Below are 22,066 nucleotides of genomic sequence, written 5' to 3' on the forward strand. Positions count from 1 at the left end.
ATCAAAGAAATCGATCAAGAATTGAGGGGAAATTTGGCGTAGAAAACCAAAAACAGGCTACAGAAATAATATATAAGGATATTAAAGTTTCATACTTTGTAACAGCAATCAAGTTATATATTAAAATTGAGGGGTAAAAATCTTTTAGCTAATGTATATGAAGATGGGCTATGGGAGCTTTTTTGATCATCTCTGTAGACAGTTTACTTACAAAAAGGTATAGTAAGTGTTGAAGTAGATTGTGTTGAGTGATATATCTGCAATAGTTCTATTAAAACTTGGAGGCTCCTCCCCTGCTCGTTTCGCTTGCCAACACCCGTTTTCCACTTCCTGGTGGCTAAACACCGGCAGCGGCGGGTGACAATTGATGATTTTGACTTTTGCACCAGAATGTCCTTGTGTTTTTATCAATTCATATCTCCGACCCCTTAAGGTTTAGAAAGGTGAGACAGAGCGGAATGGCTTTTCCTGAATGTCCTTTATTTAACGGTACCAGTATTGACTTGGTAGACACTGACAGTCTAGATGAGACAGAGTTACAAGCATATAGACAGACGCGAATACGTTTAAATACTATAGATTTATTTTTTTGGACACTCATTTCGAAAAGGAAGCATAACACTTAATGAATTCATCAAAAATTGCAAATCACTGCGAGCTTTGACTCTTAGAAAACTTGATAAATCCATTGAGGCACAAACTGTTCTGCGATTGATACGGTTAAACATAATTCTGTTTGGTAGTAAATGTTAGTGTAAAGAGCTTCTATTGCTTTTTAAAAATGGACATGAAAAGGGGTTGAAGTATAAGTCGGACGGAATTCAGATCAAATTGTCGATTGAAAACAATTCAAAAATTTCTGGTTTCTTTTCAAAATTCCATCTTAATGCCTCGAAAGTTTAATGTCTCCAATCGACTGCGAGATATTAAGATTGAATTATATCTCAGTACTTTAGCTGTCTTTGACTGTTTAAATGTCACTAAAAATGAAGTATGTTTGATTTTCAAGTAAATATTAACTTTTATATCATTCAAAATTTTATGTTTAAAATAGTTTACTTAAAATAATTAACAACTCTAGAATTAAGATATGTAACTGTTTCTTAAAAAACTTCAATTTTTAAGTTTTTTTGTTTCTAAAAGGATGAAAATTCAATCCCGCCAAGAAAAGTGCTTAGAAAGCGCAAGAAAGATATGGTTAATCCTGTCCAGTCGTTGTCGCAACTTTTAAGCAGTAGCGTGAGATTGAAATTGTATAGAAAGAGGTCAAGGGAAAAAATATTAACTTCACGCAAAACGTAGCCCGGTAGAAAAAGAAAGATTTCCAGTTTTCGAATAAAAACTAAGATTCGAGTTGAGCAGTGGGGTCGTAGAAAAGCAAGAATTCAATTTCTGGGGTATGAAGTGGTTTATTAACCTTATTAAAGCGGAATTTCTGTTGAATGTGGGAAAAACATTTTCTGATGGTATTTACTTACGTACAAAAGCAAGTGGTATATCTATCCAATGAGAGAGAAAAAATTCATGTAATAAAGTAATCGAGAAAAAAATCGAGTACTAGTGAAAATAATAAGCAATTTATTGCTTGAATAATGGATACAAGTGGAGAAAATAACGGAGAAAAAAAGAAATCTGAATCTATTTGCAAATTTAAATGAGTTCAAATTAAATTATTACATTTTACTTGAGCAATGTTAAATTATTTAATGACACATTGAACCTATACATTTTGATATACAGGGTGATTATAATTAAAGTTCCACTTTCAAAACGCTATAAAAATAAAACCACGGGTCAGAATGACCTCAAATTTCAACGGAATATTATCGAAGAAGGGGGAAAACGTATGGCAAAAGAAAAATAAATAGTTGGAATTTTTAGCAATAGATGGCGCTGCAAATGCCAGACTATGTAAATCCAAACACCTGTCATGCGTCCGACTCATTGAAGTTGTTATAAAAATGCCATATACAGTTTTTTTTTTCTTCATTTCGCATCTGAGAAGTTCACCATGACTGTCTCAATGAAAGATCTGGCCGTCCCGATCACCTGATCTTAACCCATGTGACTTCTGGATATGAAGCCTATCTGAAAGATGTTTTGTTCAGTGCTCCGATTGCAAACTTTGCTGAGCTGAAGGCATGCATTGCTCAACACATTCCAAACGTGACACCCCGGAAACACTTCAATCAGTCGTAGAACATGCTGTTTCTCGATTTCAACTTTTTACAGAAAACGGGGTACATTATATTGAACATCTTTTGTGCAAGTCTAACGAAAATTAAAGACCGATTTTATTTTTACTGATGCTTTTTATGCGGTTTTCGGCCTCAGGACAATTAAAAACCGATTTTTCTCATCCGGTGTGATATGACTTTTCCGTGTTGGATGGGCTTACTTAACAAACAATATCACACCAATACCCTCATGCACGCTGAGTAGTACGGTGTTTTAACTTATAGTTTACACCTTAGGTAATATTTTATGATTTATTTGTCATTTGTAGTCGACCACTATTAAATTATGATGCTTACAGCGCCATCTATTACTAAAAAATCCAACTATTTATTTTTCTTCTGCCATCAAGTTCCCCCTTTCTTCGGTAATATTGCGTTGAAGTTTGACGTCATTCTGATCAGTGGTTTCATTTTTACAGCACTTTGAAAGTGGAACTTTAATTATAATCACCCTGTACTTCATGGATTTTTAGTTACCTTCAACTGTAGCAGTAATTTTCTTTGATTGAGTAATAGTTTGTACATGTAAAGTGTCAGATTCACAATATGTACAAGTAATTTTTTTTTCAGAACAAAAATCTATCTATACTAATATTATAAAGAGAGAGATCAGATTCCTGTGTGTTCATATGTTCGAGGTAATCTCCGGATCCATTGCAACTATTTGAAAAATTCTTTCACTATATGAAAGGTGAATTCTTACTGAGTGACATAGGCTATACATTATGCATATGTATTTATACTAATTTTTTAAACCAAGAGTTTGTCTTCTCTACCAGTTTTGTTTCGTAGATTTATTCGCATTTACCTAAAAAACGAACTGCAATAGTCCCACACGTTCAATGACAGACTGGTTGAAGGTTCTCTTTGAACTGAATGCTGAGGGATAGAAACACGTGAAAGAAAAGATAATCACAATGTCATCATAAGAACAGACGAAACTTTTACTTGTATTTGAGTCTGCATAGGATAACTTATATAGCAGTCTATTAGCCTTGGACATTGTATACTAATCAGAGTCACAGAATGTTCATGCTTCAAAATTTATTTAAACGAATTATAACTGAGAATCGCTTCGAGCAAATTAGTTTTTGAATTCAAGTAGTGCAGATAGATGATATAAATCCGGGATTTTAAAAGTTGTAATTTTGCATGCACTTTGGGTTATTTTTTAAGTTTTTTTTTTCATTTATGCTAAAATTGAAATGAAAAACATCTGCTAATGAATTCTTACATTTAGAAAAGAAAATTCTCAACTCAAAGAGTGATTGCACGTAATTACCATACATTCAAAGTTAAGAGTTAAAACTATGACAAACATAGGACATTAGATAGGAAATAAATTGGCAGAGAAGTGGATGCAATAAATAAAAATTATTTGGAGAAATGTCCTTCATGATGACCGTATTGAAGCATTTAAAACAATATAATTGAATAATATACTTCACAACTATCCTATCAGAAAGAAAAAAAATAAAAAAAAGTAGAGGTAAGCGAAAAAAGCAAGTTTTCCGAAGAAAACGAGTACAAGAGGTTAAAAGGCATCCCGGGATTGAAAAAGACTCACCTCTGAGTAACATATACAACAATCCTAGCCGATTGCAATACTGTCAATTAAGGATTCATTTAGAGCATTTTTGGGATTCAACATGCCTCCTAAGTCTTTTGACTGTTAATGGACAGGTCCTGCTAACCTATCAAGCCCTATGCATAGAACTCGGTTTTATAGAGGACGACAAACCTTGGAAACTAACCTTAGTTGATGCTTGTAATTTTCTGACTCCGCTCCTAAACTGAGAGAATTGTTTTAAATAATTTAAAATTGTGTTTCAACTTTTAGATGCTTTATGACAAACATTTAAAAGAGATCTCTGTGACGAAAAATTGCAAGGAGAGCGTCAGCAGAAATGTTATGATTGTCGTTCAAAGTCAAATGGTATAAACCAAAGTATAATTTAAATAGTAGGCAAAATTTGTCAATGAAGCGAAAACTCAACGGAGAACTTTTGTTTTCTATCACCGCAGAGAATCAACGAAAACAATTCTATAAAAACAAGATTGGTACATGAAAACCAGGAGCTCAAATTTATGTTTATCGGCATACCCGATGGAACTGGACATTTTAAATTCAACATTTGTAAAACTTCGAGCAACAAGCTTTTGCGATGTATTTTTACGGAACTGCAGGGGCTTTACTTAGTGGTGGAAAAACTGACAGTTCTGCATTTAAAATATTTGAAATATCTCCTCCAGAAATACTCCGCATGTTCCACAAGAAAAAACGAGTAATTGGAAGAAGTTCTTCAACAGTGCATCTCATATATTAGAACGAAGCCCTAAAAAGCCAAAAAGGTTTAGACAAAATAATGAGATGCGTCACCTTCGCATTTGACCCGGTGACATTCATCAAACTATTCCTGTGGTACCCTAGAGGAACGTGCGCAGATTGCGATCTGTTTTGAACAGGACAGGCCTAGCAATCCGACATTTTGGTTTTGAGACTGAGTTGGTTCCAACCTTGTGTCTAGCATTTATAAATACGTTATAATAATCGCTGGTTGCAATGTCTTAAAAAATTGACGATAAGTTGAATAAAATGTCACTTAAGGTAAATATTAAAAGATTTAGATCACAAATTCAACAAAAATGTATCGGGAAATGTTTGCTGTAATAAACCTGATATTCATACCTTATTTCTTTTAATGTGTATTAATTAAATCTTCTTCATTTACAGAATAAAATAATCAAACATCAATCAGGCAACATATTTAAAGCTAGGGCACCAGTTTTCTGCTACGAGACTTTTTTACAAATACTAATTTTGTCCCTCAACGGTTTCGGAACCGAAATGAAGGTAGAGTCAGCTCCCCTTATACAGTGGTTTTAGTGCAGATATATTTTAAGCCTGATTAAAGTCGTCTCCTTTTTAGAGTCCTTTACGATCTTGGTACCTTAAGAAGAACCCGTTTAGGAGATGGTGGTAAGCATTACTAGAGTCTTTTATCACAAGTAAGTAACATAAAAATACCTGGAAAAGGATATCTTATCAACATAGATGAGTTGAGAAATTCTCTTTAAAAGATTTTATCCTCAATGTTTATCCTGAAACCAAGACTCCTTGTCAAAAAAATTACATCTGGATGTGCGAGAGAGCAATTGATTTAGTGAGAAGCAAAGGGAGGCAAGTGGCAAAATTAAAAATTTGGAGATAACTAGTACAAATGGTAGGTGAACCTCTCCTCTGTCTTGGGGCAAGAGATTGTACTAGTAGCTCTGGTAGGTGCTGCTGTATAGCATGATTTAGAAAAAAATTTCATTGAAAGCCTACCTAAGATCTGATCTTTAAACGCGTTTTACACGAAACTTAGAATAGTCAACTTGCATCCCTTTGCTTCTCACTGCTTCGATTATTTTTGCCCCAACAACGCTGTATAATGTACATAACCCACATGAACTTCTTAATTCCCTGAACTCATCATGACTTCACTCTTTATGCTTTTAAGATTAAAGACGATTTCCCAGTAATTTTAACTTGCCCTAAATTGGACTACTATTAAAATCACTACGTAATAATATGATTTAGGAAAAATATGATTCTTGAAACATCTGCAGATCAGCTGGTTCATATTCCTTGCATCTCCATTGTCCCTACAAATTTCTTTTTCCAATGTAAGTGATTACAGTTTCATATTAAAATTTCTTATACCGTCACCATCATCAAATCTGAAGTTTAAACGTACAACTATACGATACGTAGCACAGCGTTACATCCGGGAAGATCGTATTCAGTGGGAATAATACGTTGACCTCTCTTGATCAGGCAATAAGGTAGGTCAATTTGTCTCATACCTCATAAAAACGAAACAAAAAAATGTTGCTTATTATTTATTAAACTTTAAACCGAAAAGACCCGACATAATAATTAATTTGGATAGAACGTTTTTGAACCCGAACAGGGTCGAGACGGGAGGCTAGTATAAAAATAAAATAGTACGAAACATAAACTGGTAGCGAAGACAAACTGAGTAAGAATGCACCTTTCATATAGTGAAAGAATTTTTCACATAGTTACAATGGTTCCGGAGATTACGCGGAACATATAAACATACAAAAATCCGCTCTCTCTATTTATAATATTAGTATAGATTTATAAATGATTTTTTTTAAGCTTTCTTTTTGAATTGGCTTTAGACACTTAAGTGCTTCTATTATGAATGAATATACTCTGAATCTTATCTTACACATGAGTTTATTATGCCAAAGATAGCTAAATGAATTCATTTAGAATAGGTTTGTCATTTTTGATTATTTTGCCTTAAAATCAATAATTTTTTTTTTTTATCTTTCTTTAAATGTTACTATTTTTAAACATTATTTTTCTTTTTTAATATCACATTTGTGTGCATTTTGTACTGTGACAGTTAATTAATTTTTGTTGATTGTTTCATGCGTTATGTTATAACTTTTGAAATATTACGAATCATTAGTTTTCTTTCGGATGACGTTTGGAATATATAAAAGAACCGAAAAAAGATAAACAGAAATTTATGGGAAAAGAAAGATCAAGGACTAATCACGAAACTTCTATCCTTGATTGCTAAAACTTGACTTTATTAGAAATAAATCTTATTTCCTTTTATTGCCTTTAACTTCGTTCTTAGATACAAGTAAACTTAATTATCACTACTAACGATGATAAATACCACTATAAGAAGTGAAAGACGATTTTCAGTGAGGAGTTTACTTTCAAAACGGATTATACCCAGTTTTATATATTTTTGGCAAAACGAAAAAGCGTTTTACGCACAAACACTAACTGTTAGAATTTCGAATTTCTCACAAGGTTTTGGTAGACTATTGGCATAAGTCTAGGAATGTTTCCTCAATTTTACCAGCCCTAAATTGAAAATTTTGTTTTGGATATATTCCCTTTTGGTGTAAAGCAGTGGATATAATCCCTTTTGCAAAAAAAAAAAAAAAAACAAAACAAAAAAAAAAAAAAAAACACGTATTTTCTTCAGAAATAAACTTTATTAGATTGAAACAAAATATTCAACATTTTTTTAATATATTCTTTTTTTTTTACTCTACTTGATTCCTTCTTACTTACTTTATTCTTTTCATGGAACATTTTTTTAAAAAAGACTTTCTATCCCATTAAGTATGAACAATGAAATCATCCAAGCCGATTCAAATAATAACGTTGTAGGTATTAATATTAATGTATCACAATTTTTATCACAATTAACCACAGCTTTTATGACAACTAATCACAATTAGATCATTAATTAATCACAATTCAATAGTAATATTAATTATTTAATACTAATTTAGTTATCACAATTTGAGGTTGCGCTTGCCTAACTGACTTGCACAAGGCGCAAGGTGCTGCGATGCGATCTCCTAATACGGACGGGTATCATGCTTGATTAGAAATGCTTAGCCAGTGTTTTGCTCCGCTATTTTATTAGTGAACTGCGTTTGAATTAGAAGTGGTAAATTCAAATTTGGATACGTGGGCTTTTAATATGAAAGTGAATGAGTGGATACCGGCAAATGAGGGATAAGTTCCATTTTGCTGTAAAAGACCTGGCGAGAAATAAGAGGATGGATATACACCGTTTCGGTGGTAAAACCAATGTTTACGCATTTTCTAACAGTAGATATAAACCACTTCGAGAAGATAGAAATTCATGGGTCGATAGGGCTTATATTAGAGGTTCTGAAAACGAAAAAAAAAAATAAATAAATAAAAAACATTTTTTTTTCCAAAAGTGGATTACAATCCGTTTTGAAAGTAAACTCCTCAAATGCTTTAACATTTCAGGAAATACAGTGAAAACTGCGATAAAGCTGAGATAATCGTTCAATCTGGTTGTTTACACTCTTTCGCTCACTCTAGTTTTCAAGCGTGCGCTCTGGATTAGCATAAGAAAAAAAAGATGTTTAGAATGTGTCGCATAATAGCAGGTTTGCTTATTTATTTAACTCAAGTTACAAACCATACTGGTGGTTTGTAACTTCATAGCTGAGTTTATTTATTTATTTAATTAGAAACTCTATGCTATGAGTTGAAATTTCAAATAAGGACTAATTTAACAAAGGGAACCTGTCCATTTTTCAAAAATGTTTAGTAAGTGGAAAAAACAAATGAGGGTAACAGAAAAATAGTTTCATCATTTTTTCTGAGTACAGAATTGAACTCAAAAGCATAACGCATTACGTCCTGGAGAAAGAAATATTTGTATAAAAAAAGCAAGGAAATATCGCCATATTTGAATATGTGCCCTTTTAAACGAAAATCTGTATGTTAAGAGTTTCAATTTAACCAAAACCCTAATATTTCCCCACCTCATATTCTCATATCCAAGAACTTAAATCTAATAAGTAGTGGATTAAAAGAAGGAAAATTTGAATATGTGTTCTTTTGAATCAATGAGTTTTCGTAGATAAGACTCATTCAGGATATAAATAAAACAAAGAATATTATGTGTGTGTATGTTCCCCTTACAAATCCAGTTTACGTCGGATGTCGACCAAGTTTGGCAGGGAGGTACTTGGGCCTCTCTGCCTTGGAATGTAAGGGGGGTTTTCAAACGCCAAAAAAGAACCGAACCGTTCAAGTTTTAATTTTAGGACTCGAAAATGGCATTCTTCTAACGTAGGAGAGCGAAAAAAAGCTTGATAAAATTAGAATAAAATATCCATGGAAACCCCTGATTTTTCTACATCAGATAAAATTTTTTCCAATTTTCCAAGGTAATTAGAACGTGAATTATAGCTGTTTTCAACTAATTTCATGTAAAATGTCGGTAAGCCTTCAATTAGAAATTCATTGTTGATCATGCTCATTGTTGAACTACTAATATAGAACCCATTCATTGCCCGGCATTGCACGGTCTACCTCAAAAATAAAAGTTGTGTAAAAATGAAAGGGAAAAAAGTAGTGCACAATTTCCCGTCACCGGTTGAAGAAAGCAATTTTACGACACAAAATTTAAATTTTGAGCTCTTTGGATTCTTTTAGACTTCTAAAGACACTCTTACGCTAATTCCTGAACATTAAAAGACCTCTGTGCCAAATTTAATAAAAATCCGATGTAAACTGTGGATTTGTATAAGGAACATACACACCTGCCCATATACATTCATATATATTCAGTAGAACGTCAATAACTCGAACGCACTAATATGAAATTTTAATAAATTCTAGTTTATATATTCAATAAACAATGAGAGTTAATTTTTGTTAAATTTTGTTGGTGAAAAATGTAACTCTGTTTTTTTAGGGTTATGAACTGTAGTATATGTTACGTACGTACATATTGTATACCCACTTTATTTAAATAAATGGCATACCCTTTTACTAAACAGCATTATCTTGGTTATTTTCGAAAATCCAAACTACGTATGCTCCCAATTGGTAGATTTTTCAAGTTCTGCTGCATGTATTAAAAACCAAAGTTTAAACTCTTGGATTAAAGTGCGAATGTAAAAGTAGGGGAGACCGGGGTTAGTTCTTACACGGGGTAAGTTGTTACATTCGAATTTAAAAGTAACCGACAGGAGAAACTGACTTTCCTTGCAGTAGATGATAGCACTCACCCATCTACATTCCCTGACAATCACTGGAGTGCTTGCAGTCAGTAGCATGAAGAGTGCTCAAGAAAAACGGTTTTTAGAGTCTGGAAGTAATTTTTCTTTCCGATGTTATTTTTCTATTTCTGGCGAAGCCGTTGCAGATAACGAATTTATTTCTATACCACGTGAAAGCCTACTTTCTTAGGTAAGTGCTAACATATTTAAAAGTTTTGTACAAAGATATAATACCAGTAATATGTGCCAATAACTAAAGTGGCGTCGTATGGGGCAAGTTGTTACAATTTTGATGGGGTTAGTTGTTACAAGTAACAACTTGCCCAATGCAAGTTTTAATTTAATATTACGTTTTCTTTTTAAATGTGATATGGCGGGGGATTATAAAAACAAGACGGACAGGGGCAAAACATCTAAAGAAACATACTTGGATGTGGCTAAAGAAGTAATTGCAGGTAGTTCATTACGAAAGGCAGCCGATGAATTTCATGACACTAGAGAGATTCTGCAGTAAGATTAAAAACGCTAGTGGTGATAAGTAGTATTTCTGATCTGTGTTATTGCATGATTTAATTCATATAAAGTACTGTACTTGGATGACGATAGTAATAATAATATTACAAAATAATTCTGATTAATAATATTAAAAATAATTCTGACCTCTTTCATTCTATGATTAATTTGTCGTTAATATGTATGGTTGAATAAATAATAATAAAAATTATAACAATGATAATCCTTATATATTATTTCTGTAGCCTGTTTTTGGTTTCTACGCCAGATTTTCCTCAATTCTTGATCGATTTCTTTGATTTACACTTTATTTTAAAGCTTATGGTGCTGGCTACTGACGAAAATGAGACCCACGGTCTAAAAATTGTTTCTTTTAGCCGAAAAACCTGTTTTAAAGAACCAGAATGAGGTTTTCGGTCAAACTTATAACTTTAATTTGCACTAGGACCGACAGAGCTGAATAGCTTGATCGGCAGAGCGTTCTCCTCGTAACCAGGAGAACAAGTGTTCGGGCCCACGTCCGGACAATCTGCATCAAAAAATTGGAGAAATATCGCGCATTGCATGAACACTTAATTAAGTAAATAACAAATTAACAAATATGAGGGAATAAAATAAATGAGAAGGAAACGCTCATTGCTGTTATGAAAACTAGACGTGATTTTGTGCTGAATTGTACGTTTTTTTTTCTTTCTTAAAGCTTTGGCTCCAGTAAGAAAATTAAAGTATAATGTAAGCGAAAATATAAGTAACAGGTTTAGGATTTCAGACTACAATAAAATTGGTTTTTGTTCAGAAAAAAATAATAAATCGTGTATTGAAATATATATTCTTCTAATGAGTTTTTGACTTTTTGTACAAATAAAAAAATTAATACTTCAATTTGAAGGGTAAAATATATATTTGTTCTTCTTTTTGCAAAAAAAAAAAAAAAAAAAAAAAAAAAGCTTATCACATTTTTACTATATTCGAAAAGCTACGCTTAAAAAAAGAGCATAGTTCAGTTTGTTTTGTATTTTAACCGTGGTGTTAAATGATGAACACGTGCTGCCATCTAAGTCATAACGGTTCAAGCAGCCTGCGGTAACGAATTGTAAAAATTTTCAAAAATGAAAACATTTCTCTTCAATATTTTATCTTATATATTATTCACCTCTCATTTTAAAACTTATCAGTCTGGCTAATGACGAAAAATAGACTTACGGTCGAAAAATCAAGCTTTCGAAAACGCACCTAGCTGTTTGAAAACCTTGATGCAGCCTGTAGTTCTTATGCAAAGTTTTTTTTTTGCAAAGTTCTAATGCAGTTTTCCAAATTTTTACCTCGCTTTCGGCAAAAAAAAAAAAAAAAAAAAAAAAAAAAAAAAAAAAAAAAAAAAAAAAAAAAAAAAAATAGCCTGTGTTTGTGTTCATATTTTAATAAAGATTAAAAGCACTGGAATTAGTTGTTTGGTTAAATTGATAAGTGTTTTCGGTAGAGCGTTCGGCTATAAACTATCTGAACTTCGGGCAAGCTTGGGCTGTCCGACATAATATCAAATTTATATTAGTATTACGTATTACATGTACTCATAACATACACACGTAATAAAATAAATGCAGTGGGAATGCTACTTGGTTTTTCGACTCCTTTATGCAGGCTACAGTTATCATTCAGATAGGTTGAATGTTAATCGAAGTGTGTTCTTCCTTTTCTTTTTAAACTCTGACTACATCCAGATCACTCAGCATAATATAAGCATAAAAATTTATTAGATTTACCTAAAGGAAATCCTTTTTGTGCAGAAAAAAAATTGTATGCTGAAATGTAGATGTTTCTAATAGCAGTGTTCGACCTTTTGTACTAATGAAAAAATACTACGCCAAATTAAATCTACGAGTGTCACCCAGTAAACCTTTAATTTTTTTATTCGCGCAAATACGATATAAAGCATTAAAATTATTATCAACTTCATTAGCAAAAAATCATTTTCTACTCCTCTGCTTTCTGCTGAAAAAAAAAATACATTTTGTGTACGTTCGAAAAATTACACTTAAAAAACGGACTCAGTTCAACTGGTTTTGTTTTTGAATTTTAAGTGTTCGATTAAAAGAGAAACATGTGCGGGCATTTAAGCCGTAACGGTTAAAGCACTCTTCTATGTGAAATAGTTCAATATTCAAAGATAAAAACACTTATTTTCAATCTAAAGTATTACTTCTCTAGAATGCTTATTTCAATCGCTACGTGAGATCTTCGTCATTCTTTAATCAAATTCCATGCTTTACGAATAATTTTAAATCGTATCATGCTGGTTAATGACAAAATATAGAAGCATGATCTTATTATTTATTTATTTATTTTTTTTTTTGGCAAAAAGCTTTTTTGCTGTTTTTTACTACGCATTCCTTCAATGAATAGCTTTCGAAAAGGAAGGCGCAATTGCTAGGTTTGTTGGGCCGTCGGGCTGTTAATTAGAATGGCGCCAATTCGAATCCGTGCCAATAAATATCTTTTTAATGTTTCTTTTTTTCCTGTCAGATGCTCACATGGGCAGGACTGTATTTGCCACAACCTGTTTTTTCACATGCACAATTATTGCTTTTTCACGAGTCACTACTCAGCCACTTTTAATGATATTTATGTTTGCATTGAAAATACATACAACCAAAAGGTGAGCGATGATCAAATTATCACAACGTTGTATTTAACGAGGTTTTGTTACTGATGTCTTTAAATTACATGCCTTCTCTTCTGCGCTTACTTTTTTCGGTTCTTCTTCATAATGTTCTTCCTTTGAAATTTTTAAAGAGCGAAATGCCTTATGAAACGATTCGAAGCACAGTGCGGAGTTCCGCACGGGTCGACTAGTAATAATAAATAATGTATTATTCGAATGTATAGATCTTTCTCCAACGCTGCAAGCAGTGCAGAAGTGAAGACGGTTTGCAAGCGGAAACCATAGGTCAGCGCCACTTTAACAGATACACCCGTAAAAAATGTTTTGCAAGCCGAAGCTGGGATGCTGGGAAACAAAAATCTGTGAAAAGGAAATCGTGTCTAACAGAGAAGAAACCAACAGACACAAAGGCAAAAAAAAAAAAAAAAAAAAAAAAGCAAGCAAAAATGTGCGTCTAAACAGTGCATCCTTCGGGTAAAGATGATGAAGACTGGTTCTGCACAAAGTGCTCTAAAGCGTACTCAGAATCCAAAAAACCAACTAAACGGCTTCAATGTCGCAATTGTGACAAATGGGCACATGACCTATGTGCTAAGTTTGATAAATTAAGTGCTTGTGAAAATTGTAATTCGCGGACAATGATAATGATGATGATAGCCAAAAAGTTTTTGATTTTTAACGTGGTTAAGAAGTTTTAAAATTTAACAGAATAAACCAGAAAATGTGTAAAATTCATTTCATTACTAAAGTATATCTCATGTAACAACTAACCCCATATACTGTAACAACATGCCCAGTGGTGTGGTAAGTTGTTACAATCTACATCTATTCAGAAAACTTGAAATATTTTGGAGTAGTGGCTTCTAATCATTTTTTAAAAAATATGTTATGAATGTTAAACAATCTAAATGCATTTTAAAGTTTCACGCGTGTAAATAATTGATATAGTTTAGCGTTAAAAATATTGAAAAAAATTGTAACAACTAACCCCGGTCTCCCCTACAAATGTCACGCCCGTAACAATGGAATGAGCATATTAATACAGTCGGACCCCGATTTAAAGAATTCCTCGGGATCGAAACTTTTATACGTTAAATCAGGGCTACTCGTAATATCGGGGTGAATGAAAAAAAATGCACTTACATTATCTAAAAGCCCTAGTAAGCAACTCCACAAAAATATCCATGATTAGAAATTGTACACTTTTTATTCAGCATTCCGCGACTTCTTACACACTTATTAATTTGAAATTTTAAATTATTGAGTAGCAGATGTTTGATAATTTCCTTGATACTTGACTTGAAATAGTTCTCTTCCGACTTTGTGGAGAGACGAAAATGCATCATTTGCAGCCTGCTGCATGAGATATGTTTTTACAATTTCCTTGCCATGTAAAGCGTTTGAAAAAGTTTAAATTTAAGTTTTAATGGGATTTTTCTTTACCGCCCTTCTGCATCAGAAATACTATTCATTGGTTGCCCCTCACCTGTTAAAAATGTTAAGAGAAGTCTTTCTGTTTCGGACTGGATGGATATTTCATTTAGAAAACATACAATATTTCCTAACTCAAATCAAAAGAAATGAAAATAAATAAATAAATAAATAAAATAAAATAATTCGTTAATTCGAGGTTTATTATTCAGTAAATAGGAGATTTTGCCATTATTTTAGTTGGGAAAAAAGAAAAATTTGCTAAATCGCGAAATTCGTTAAATAGAGGTTCATTAAACCGGGGTCCGACTGTAAATGTTTTCCGGGACAAGTGTTCAGTTCATTAGATGTTACCACAGTGGAATCCCGTAGCAACGAATACCAATGAAACGAAATATCCGTTGCAACGAAATAAATTTTCAATTCCGATTTAAGTTCCATCACATTGAACACACACTCCCGTTGCAACGAATTCGTTGTAACGGGATTTTACTGTACATACTAATGGTTGTAAATTCATTCATAGAAATAGTTAAGATTATTCTCAATTTCAACTAGATTTCTTACCAGTCTATGCTTTGTGTGAATATCATGACTCACAACAATTTTGTCTCCATATCCTTCCTTAATAAGGGAGTGAATATGATCTACACGCTGGGCATCGCTTGGCATGTCCACATTAGTATTGTGCTGATAGTGCGATACTTCGATTCCAAACAGATCAAACTCACAAAAGGTACCTAAAGCAGCAAATTCAACTAGATCTTCTCTTGTAAACAATGTACCTAAAAGAAGTTAATTAAAAATAAAATCCACCGAGACGATAAATTGAAGAACTTGTTTCAAAATGGCGTTAATAGCAACCGATGCATTAAATCTCATTTGCGCTTCCATACATAAACCGTTATTCAAACGTCAAAAATGAAAGCTTTCATTACTATCTAGCATTTGTAAAATTCAGTTTGAACTTTTTTTCCTAATTCTCAAAAAAAAAAAAAAAAAAAATGATTCGAGAAAACAAGTATTCAACTTTTTTTTTTTTTGGCTATCGAAAGTAAAACATTTTTACTGAAAGGAGTTATTTGACGGCTAAAGGATTTCAGAAAATAACAATATTAGGCCGCACTACGATATACCCAGCAAAAACGATGGACACGATAAAGTTATTATTATTATTATTATTTTGAATGAAGAAACAAAGCGGAAAAAAGAATTTCTTAGCATATCTAAGATGGAGAACTATATTTTGAAAAAACCTCATACAAAACGAAAGCAATCCAAGATCTTTGATACAACGAAGAATTGATGTCTGTAAGTTATTTATTAAAATATTTCTTCTTAAATGTATTTTCAATATGAAGCAAAGGGATGTAAGTGGTAAAATTAAAAATTTGGAGATAACCAGTACAAATAGTAGGGGAACTTCTCTGTTTTGAGGCAAGAGATATTACTGGTAGGTGCTGCTATACACCATGATTTAGAGAGAAAAAATTCAATGAAAGCCTACCTAGGACGTTATCTTTAAACGCATTTTACTCAAAACTTGAAAGTGCCTGCTTACATCTCTTTGCTTCTCACTGCCTCATATTATGTGTGATTTGTGTATAGAGTTGTAATATTTAAAAAATTCCCGAGATTATTTATTTTTAGCTTCTTAATGAAGTATAACATTATCACAGTGTTTTAAGTATTCACTTTTAAATGAAGAACAACATTATCTCAATATTTTAAGCATTACTAAATAATACGCAACATCTTGTACGTTAACGTTACAGTGATCTCACTTTATAAAGAATTACTTGATTAAACATTCACGTAAAAATATTCTAATTTCATCTACAATAAGAGCCTCATGTGAAACAAAGAAATAAATAAATAAATAAAACACACAAAATAATAATAATAATAATAAATAAATAAATAAATAAATAGTGCTGCAAGAGGAGAGTAATGAACTAAAACTTTCAATGTTGTATTTTTTATGTAATCAGATATTATCTTAACTTACGATCAAGATGGGACATAACCACCCTAGAGACTTTCCCACCGGTTTCTTGAAATATTCTCACAATTTCTTCGGGCGATTTTCTGTCTCTACCAGGATGAATAATCACAGGACAGCCAGTTTCTTGTTGAACTATTGCTGAAGCCCTTATTGACCTTTTCTCAAAAGCTGTAACATAAAAAAGCAATAACATGAAAAATATTGAAATTCATCCTTTTTTGAAAATAGGGTTGGGTCATGAACACCTCATTTGCAATATTTTTCGGACACGACAAGAATCCGCTACAAGAGTAATGATACTTTTGCTCTTGGAAATCTTTTACTGTGGAGAGTTTCTTAATGAATGATATACCTATGAAGGGGGAGTCGGAGAGACAGTCAGATTGCCGATAGCAGCTATGCTTTTATTGAATAACATAAGCTCATAATGTTGAATTGATAAATTTAATTGTTTCAACTGAAACTTAGTTTGATTTGTTGTTTCAATACACCTTCAACATTATAAGTTTATGTTATTCAACAAAAATCATAGCTCCGGTTGGCCAGTCACGCGACTGCAAAAAAATAAATAAATAAATAAATAAATAAATAAAATAAAATAAAAAAAATAAAAAATACATTAATTTGAATTTTTTGCCATCTTGAATTCAAATTATGTTTTTCGCAATCACGAGCGTGTGTATGCGCGTGTGTATTTGTGTAGGCACATGTGTGTGGGTGCGCGTGTGTGTAAGTGTATGTGCGCATGTGTACGCACGTGTGCGTGTAGACGTTCGCGCGTGTGTGTGTGTAGACGTTCGTGTGTGTGTGTAGGCTTTCGTGTGTGAGAGTGTAGGCGTTCGTGTGTATGTAGGCATGTGTGTTTGTGTCTGTGTGCAGGCATGAGTGTGTGTATGTGTGTGTAGGAGTGTGTGAAGTCGTGTGTTTGTATGTGTGTGAGCGTGCGTGTGTGTAGGACATGGACGCCTCCGAGCAGGAGAAGCGGATAGCTCAGGACCGGGGGGACCGCCGCGCCTGGAGGATGGCGGGCGGTGGTGCTGCAGAGGCCCCTGGTCCAAGCTGAAAAAGGAACCGTAACATCAAGGACGGTCAAGTGAGAACAATAAGCAATCGTGATTGCTCAAAAAACCTCACATCACTCTCTCGAGTGGGTTTGAACCACCAACCTTTCAATTCACAGCCTAACGTGGTAGCCGATTGCGTCACGGAGGCTTCGTGCATGCGGAATTGTTAAACGAGTTAATATAAACAAAGCTCCGCGCATGCGCTTTGTAGGTAAAAGGTGGGACGCTTTTTTTATGTCGTTTTTTTTTTTTTTCATTTCACTCCCATCTTCAAAGTGCGATAAGAAGCATAGCTTTAAAAAGAAGGGAAAAAGACGTTATATGCAAAGTGTGAGTAGAATATAGAACATGGCTTACAAGTACGAAAATATTATAACATCTGGTACAGTCCGATTTACAATTTTGGTGTTTGGCAAACCACAAAATCAATTCTTTTATATACATGCCGCTTGTGAAATTGCAAATAAACAACAATGTTTCACGAAGAAAACTTGTGTCGACAATGCTTGATTTTAACAACCTTGACTTCTCTTGCTTTTAATTGTTTTTTTTTTTTTTTTTTTTTTTGAAATGGTGATGGGGAGCTTCAGAGTTCTTGGGAATGAGAGGCGTGCTATCGCTTTTAAGGGGATGGTTGCAGCTGGTGCAACAGAAATTTTCTTAGAAACTGAATAAGATTTGATCCCAAAAGAATTTTTTATATGCTGAGTTAATGAGATATTTATGCATGTTTTTTTCATTTCGAAAAAGTCTTAGAGCTAAAATACCTCTCCTTTCTAGTTTTAATGGAAAACAGTTATAAAAGTTAAAATTATTCCGGTCTGTAATGAAAAAAATCTATTTTAAGTTCGTTTTAAAAAATATTTTTTCTACTTTTTTTGGACTGTTGGGAAAATCTCTGGTAACTGAAATATATTCAACAGTTTTTTAATTTACTAAAAAATGGTTATTTTTGGATACTTTAACCTCTCTGTTGCGTGCTAAAAAGTAAGGCACGATTACCAAAATTTCGAAGCAATTCTTATAAAATTCTCTCGCTGTATTTATTTATTCTTTTTATTACTAAATCAAAATTTTTGCCCCCCACCAGTTGACGCCAAACGGCAAGTTAAATTGACAGAAAATACTCATTTTGCCCAATTATAATAAAAGAAAATATTTTTCTTTTCCCAAGCCTCCAAACGCGTCATGCTTGATTGATTTGATTCAAAAACATTTTCTTGGTTTCATTACTAACTCAAAGTAAATTGGAGTTGATTTAATCAATTCCATGATGTGGCTATTAATGAGTTAATGAGAGCAAATGAGGTTAAGAAAAAAATATACATTATTACTTCGAAATCAAATTTTGGCCCAAAGCACTGGTAGTTCAACAACTTCTAAATTTGACACTAGATAAATTATCTTAAAGTTTAAAAATACAGATGCAGAAAACTTACGTTCCAATGGCCAAGAAACTCCTACTTCACCTATTACCCCGCATTTTACCATAGTCCCATCAACTCCATTTAAAATATCTTCTCGCATTTTCTCTGCCATTTGTTCTTGAGTCATATTCAATGTAGAAGAAGTTTGAGACATTGAAACGTAGAAACCTATTTAACAATAAATATCCTCACATTATGTACAAGAATCAAAATAACTTGATCATGTTTGTAACATCATCAGTTTGAAATTAACAATCCCATTAAAAAATGCTTCATTCTCTTTCTCTCTCTTACACACACAATACACGCGCACAGCAGTGAGGATAGGGGGTTAACAACTCTCAGAGTTTTTTCTTGCCCCAAGAGCCTTATATATATATATATATATATATATATATATATATATATATATATATATATATGAAAAATCCTTTGCTAGGCCTTTTCCATATTAAGTTCTGTTCACTTATATGTCAGCGCGTATGAGTCACAGACATTATTTATTACACACTTAAATGCTTCTCACACCATATATGGCTATGTTGTGGGCTCAGATGAGATTCCCCTTAAAGTACCTACCAGACACTTTTTTTCCCTCCAGACTTAAGCCAGCCTCAGTCTGCGGTGCAAAGCCCAATAATATTTCGTTATTGCAATCTGCTCCTCCTATATAGATCACGTGCGATCACATGATCGAGGGATAATTATCTGTAACCTTTTAATGATATTCCCTATATAAAAATCGTGGCACAACTAAACAGGGGGTTAGAAGAGAAGTTCCTGCTGTTATATTCCATGTAAAAATAAAGATGTGATTTGTGAATGTAGCTTTGTCCTCTTCCTACGTGGTGGATTATCACACTGTAAAAGCGATTCAGAAACGTTCCTGGAAAATAATGGGCAGCTGATGTGCCTAATTTCTGCCAGAAACAGAACTTGCAAAAACCAGGAACGTTTTCTGCTGAAATTCAGTAACCTTCCTGAAATTATCCCGGAAGCTTCCTGAAAAATTCAGAAATCTTCCCGTTAGAAGCCAGTCGTGTCTTTGAAACTTTAGATTAAACTTAGGAATGAATAGTATGATAGCTCGGCATCTTCCTGATTTACCAAGGTAGTTCCAAGGGCATTATTGGAATCATGGCCGAAGCTAAGCCAGAATTGCAAGTAAATGACGAGAATTTTACCCACCTGCAACTCTTGCAAAGCAAAGTAGTCCACACTTACTCACTCCCTTTGGAAGCTTAATTAGCATGGACGGAACGTAACAAACCGATGCACTTTATAAATACGTTCAGTTAATCTTTAAACTGGGAGCTAAAAATAGTTTGACAACAGTGAAAAATCTGCATTCGTGCGACTTGTAGCAATTCAGGAAACTTTTTGACACGGATACTTGATTTTTCCAGGAAGTGGGTAAAAACCAATAAAATCCCGAGACGTAACTCGGAAATACTCAGTAACGTTTCGGAATTTTTTTACAGTGCACGGCACAACACTGCAACAAGATTAGTAATAAGAACCGAGCGGCGGTTCTTACACACACACATATATATATATATATATATATATATATATATATATATATATATATATATATATATATATATATATATGGAATGTTATAAAGCAAAAAACCATTCTCGAGGGGAAAGTTGTAGCGATGCTACAGCATACCAGAGTGCAACAGAGAGAGTTCAAAAAAGTTCATTTCAAAAAAATAGTTTGTTTTCACGAAAGAAAATGAGAGAGGGGGAACAAATTTCAACTTCAATATAATAGCTCATTTTCTCGAGAGTCTTGAGGTTAGTTTTTTCAAATGGAGCAGAAGCGAAGAGCTCTACCCTCCCCTCTATCTCTCTTTCTTCTCAGAGAGAGAGAGAGATAGAGAGAAACAAAAGTGTCATTCAATTTGATTCACTGAAACTGACCAGATTTTAACTGATTGATGTAGTCTCAAAAATAAATAAATAATATGATGAGTAAATAGACGAACTTCATTTCATCAATATTGAACATCGTGACTTTATAATGCATTTTGAGAATGAATAGTGCCATATTTAAATATTTTTAACCTGCCTGCCGTAAAACAAAACATAGAACTTTCAAAAACTTATATGACCTCAATTAGATTTCTTTTCAGGTGGAAAGTTCTGAAATTCATCGACTGAGTGCAACTTCTACAGATGCGAAGGACCGCGATGGCGGAGTCGAAAATAAAATAAAATAAATAAATATAAAGCGGGCGAATATTCTCGCCTTAGATTGCAACTATAACTGCAAGCAGCTTCGAAACTAACAGAGAAAGCAAATTTTTGCACGAGGAAAAACATTTGTTGCATCATTGAGTTATATAACCAATGTTTACAGTTCTGTTTCATTGCATCAGGTAAAAAAAAAAAAAAAACTTAAGTGTTATGAATGAATGAATGTTATGAATTATACAGAAAATTTCAAATTCAAGGAAAGTACTGGAAATGTTTTTTAGATCAGTGTTGTTCTACCTTTTTAGTCATACAGATCGGTAAACATTTGTGTAAAAAAAATCACGGACCTTTGATTTTTTTTTTTTTTTAATTCTCTCTCTCTCTTTCCCTTTTAAACAGAAAAACGTTATTAGGTATTAAAGTACTGTAACATAAGTTAAATGTAAGATTTTTACTGTGAAATTTATTAAAGATAGTAATTATTTATTTGAAGAGTGCGGAAAATGATTACTGTAACTAGATACTATATATAAGTAAATGAATCATTGAGAATATGTCAGGAAATTATGAAAAGAAATCACAAAATCAATATGAAAAATATTGTAAAAAATATTTTATTTTTATTTATTTTTTTCTTTTCTTTTTAGAAGATCTCTGTTTTTTAGTTTTAATGCCCACTCTCTGAGGACTGTGTGCGGTCAAGTTTTTCCTCAGACCAGCGGTTGAGAATCCCTGGTCGGTCTAGATAATTGAATTTAATAAAACAATGGTGCCATATAACTTTGCTACTCATTTATTAATTTTTGATATATGTAGAATACGAAGATATTCAGATTTTATTAATTTCTCAATAGATATCATATAAAAAGAAAATGTGTCAAAATACTTCATTTAACGAAAGAACATTATGAATTAAATTGAGCATTAAAA

The 22,066-nt window shown here is 32.9% G+C and overlaps 1 protein-coding gene across 1 annotated transcript in view; it reads right to left on the bottom strand.

Annotated features, from left to right (window-relative positions):
• Positions 1 to 22,066, bottom strand: part of LOC129231542 (phosphotriesterase-related protein-like) — a 73,196-nt gene that overhangs the window by 9,204 nt on the left and 41,926 nt on the right. The window contains exons 5-7 of the mRNA XM_054865884.1: positions 18,945 to 19,100; positions 16,445 to 16,609; positions 15,004 to 15,221 (exon numbers count right to left, since the gene is read on the bottom strand). Coding sequence (XP_054721859.1) covers positions 15,004 to 15,221; positions 16,445 to 16,609; positions 18,945 to 19,100 — 539 coding nt within the window. The remainder of the gene's footprint in view (positions 1 to 15,003; positions 15,222 to 16,444; positions 16,610 to 18,944; positions 19,101 to 22,066) is intronic.

The sequence above is a fragment of the Uloborus diversus genome, chromosome 10 (assembly GCF_026930045.1).
Source record: "Uloborus diversus isolate 005 chromosome 10, Udiv.v.3.1, whole genome shotgun sequence".
NCBI lineage: Eukaryota > Metazoa > Arthropoda > Arachnida > Araneae > Uloboridae > Uloborus > Uloborus diversus.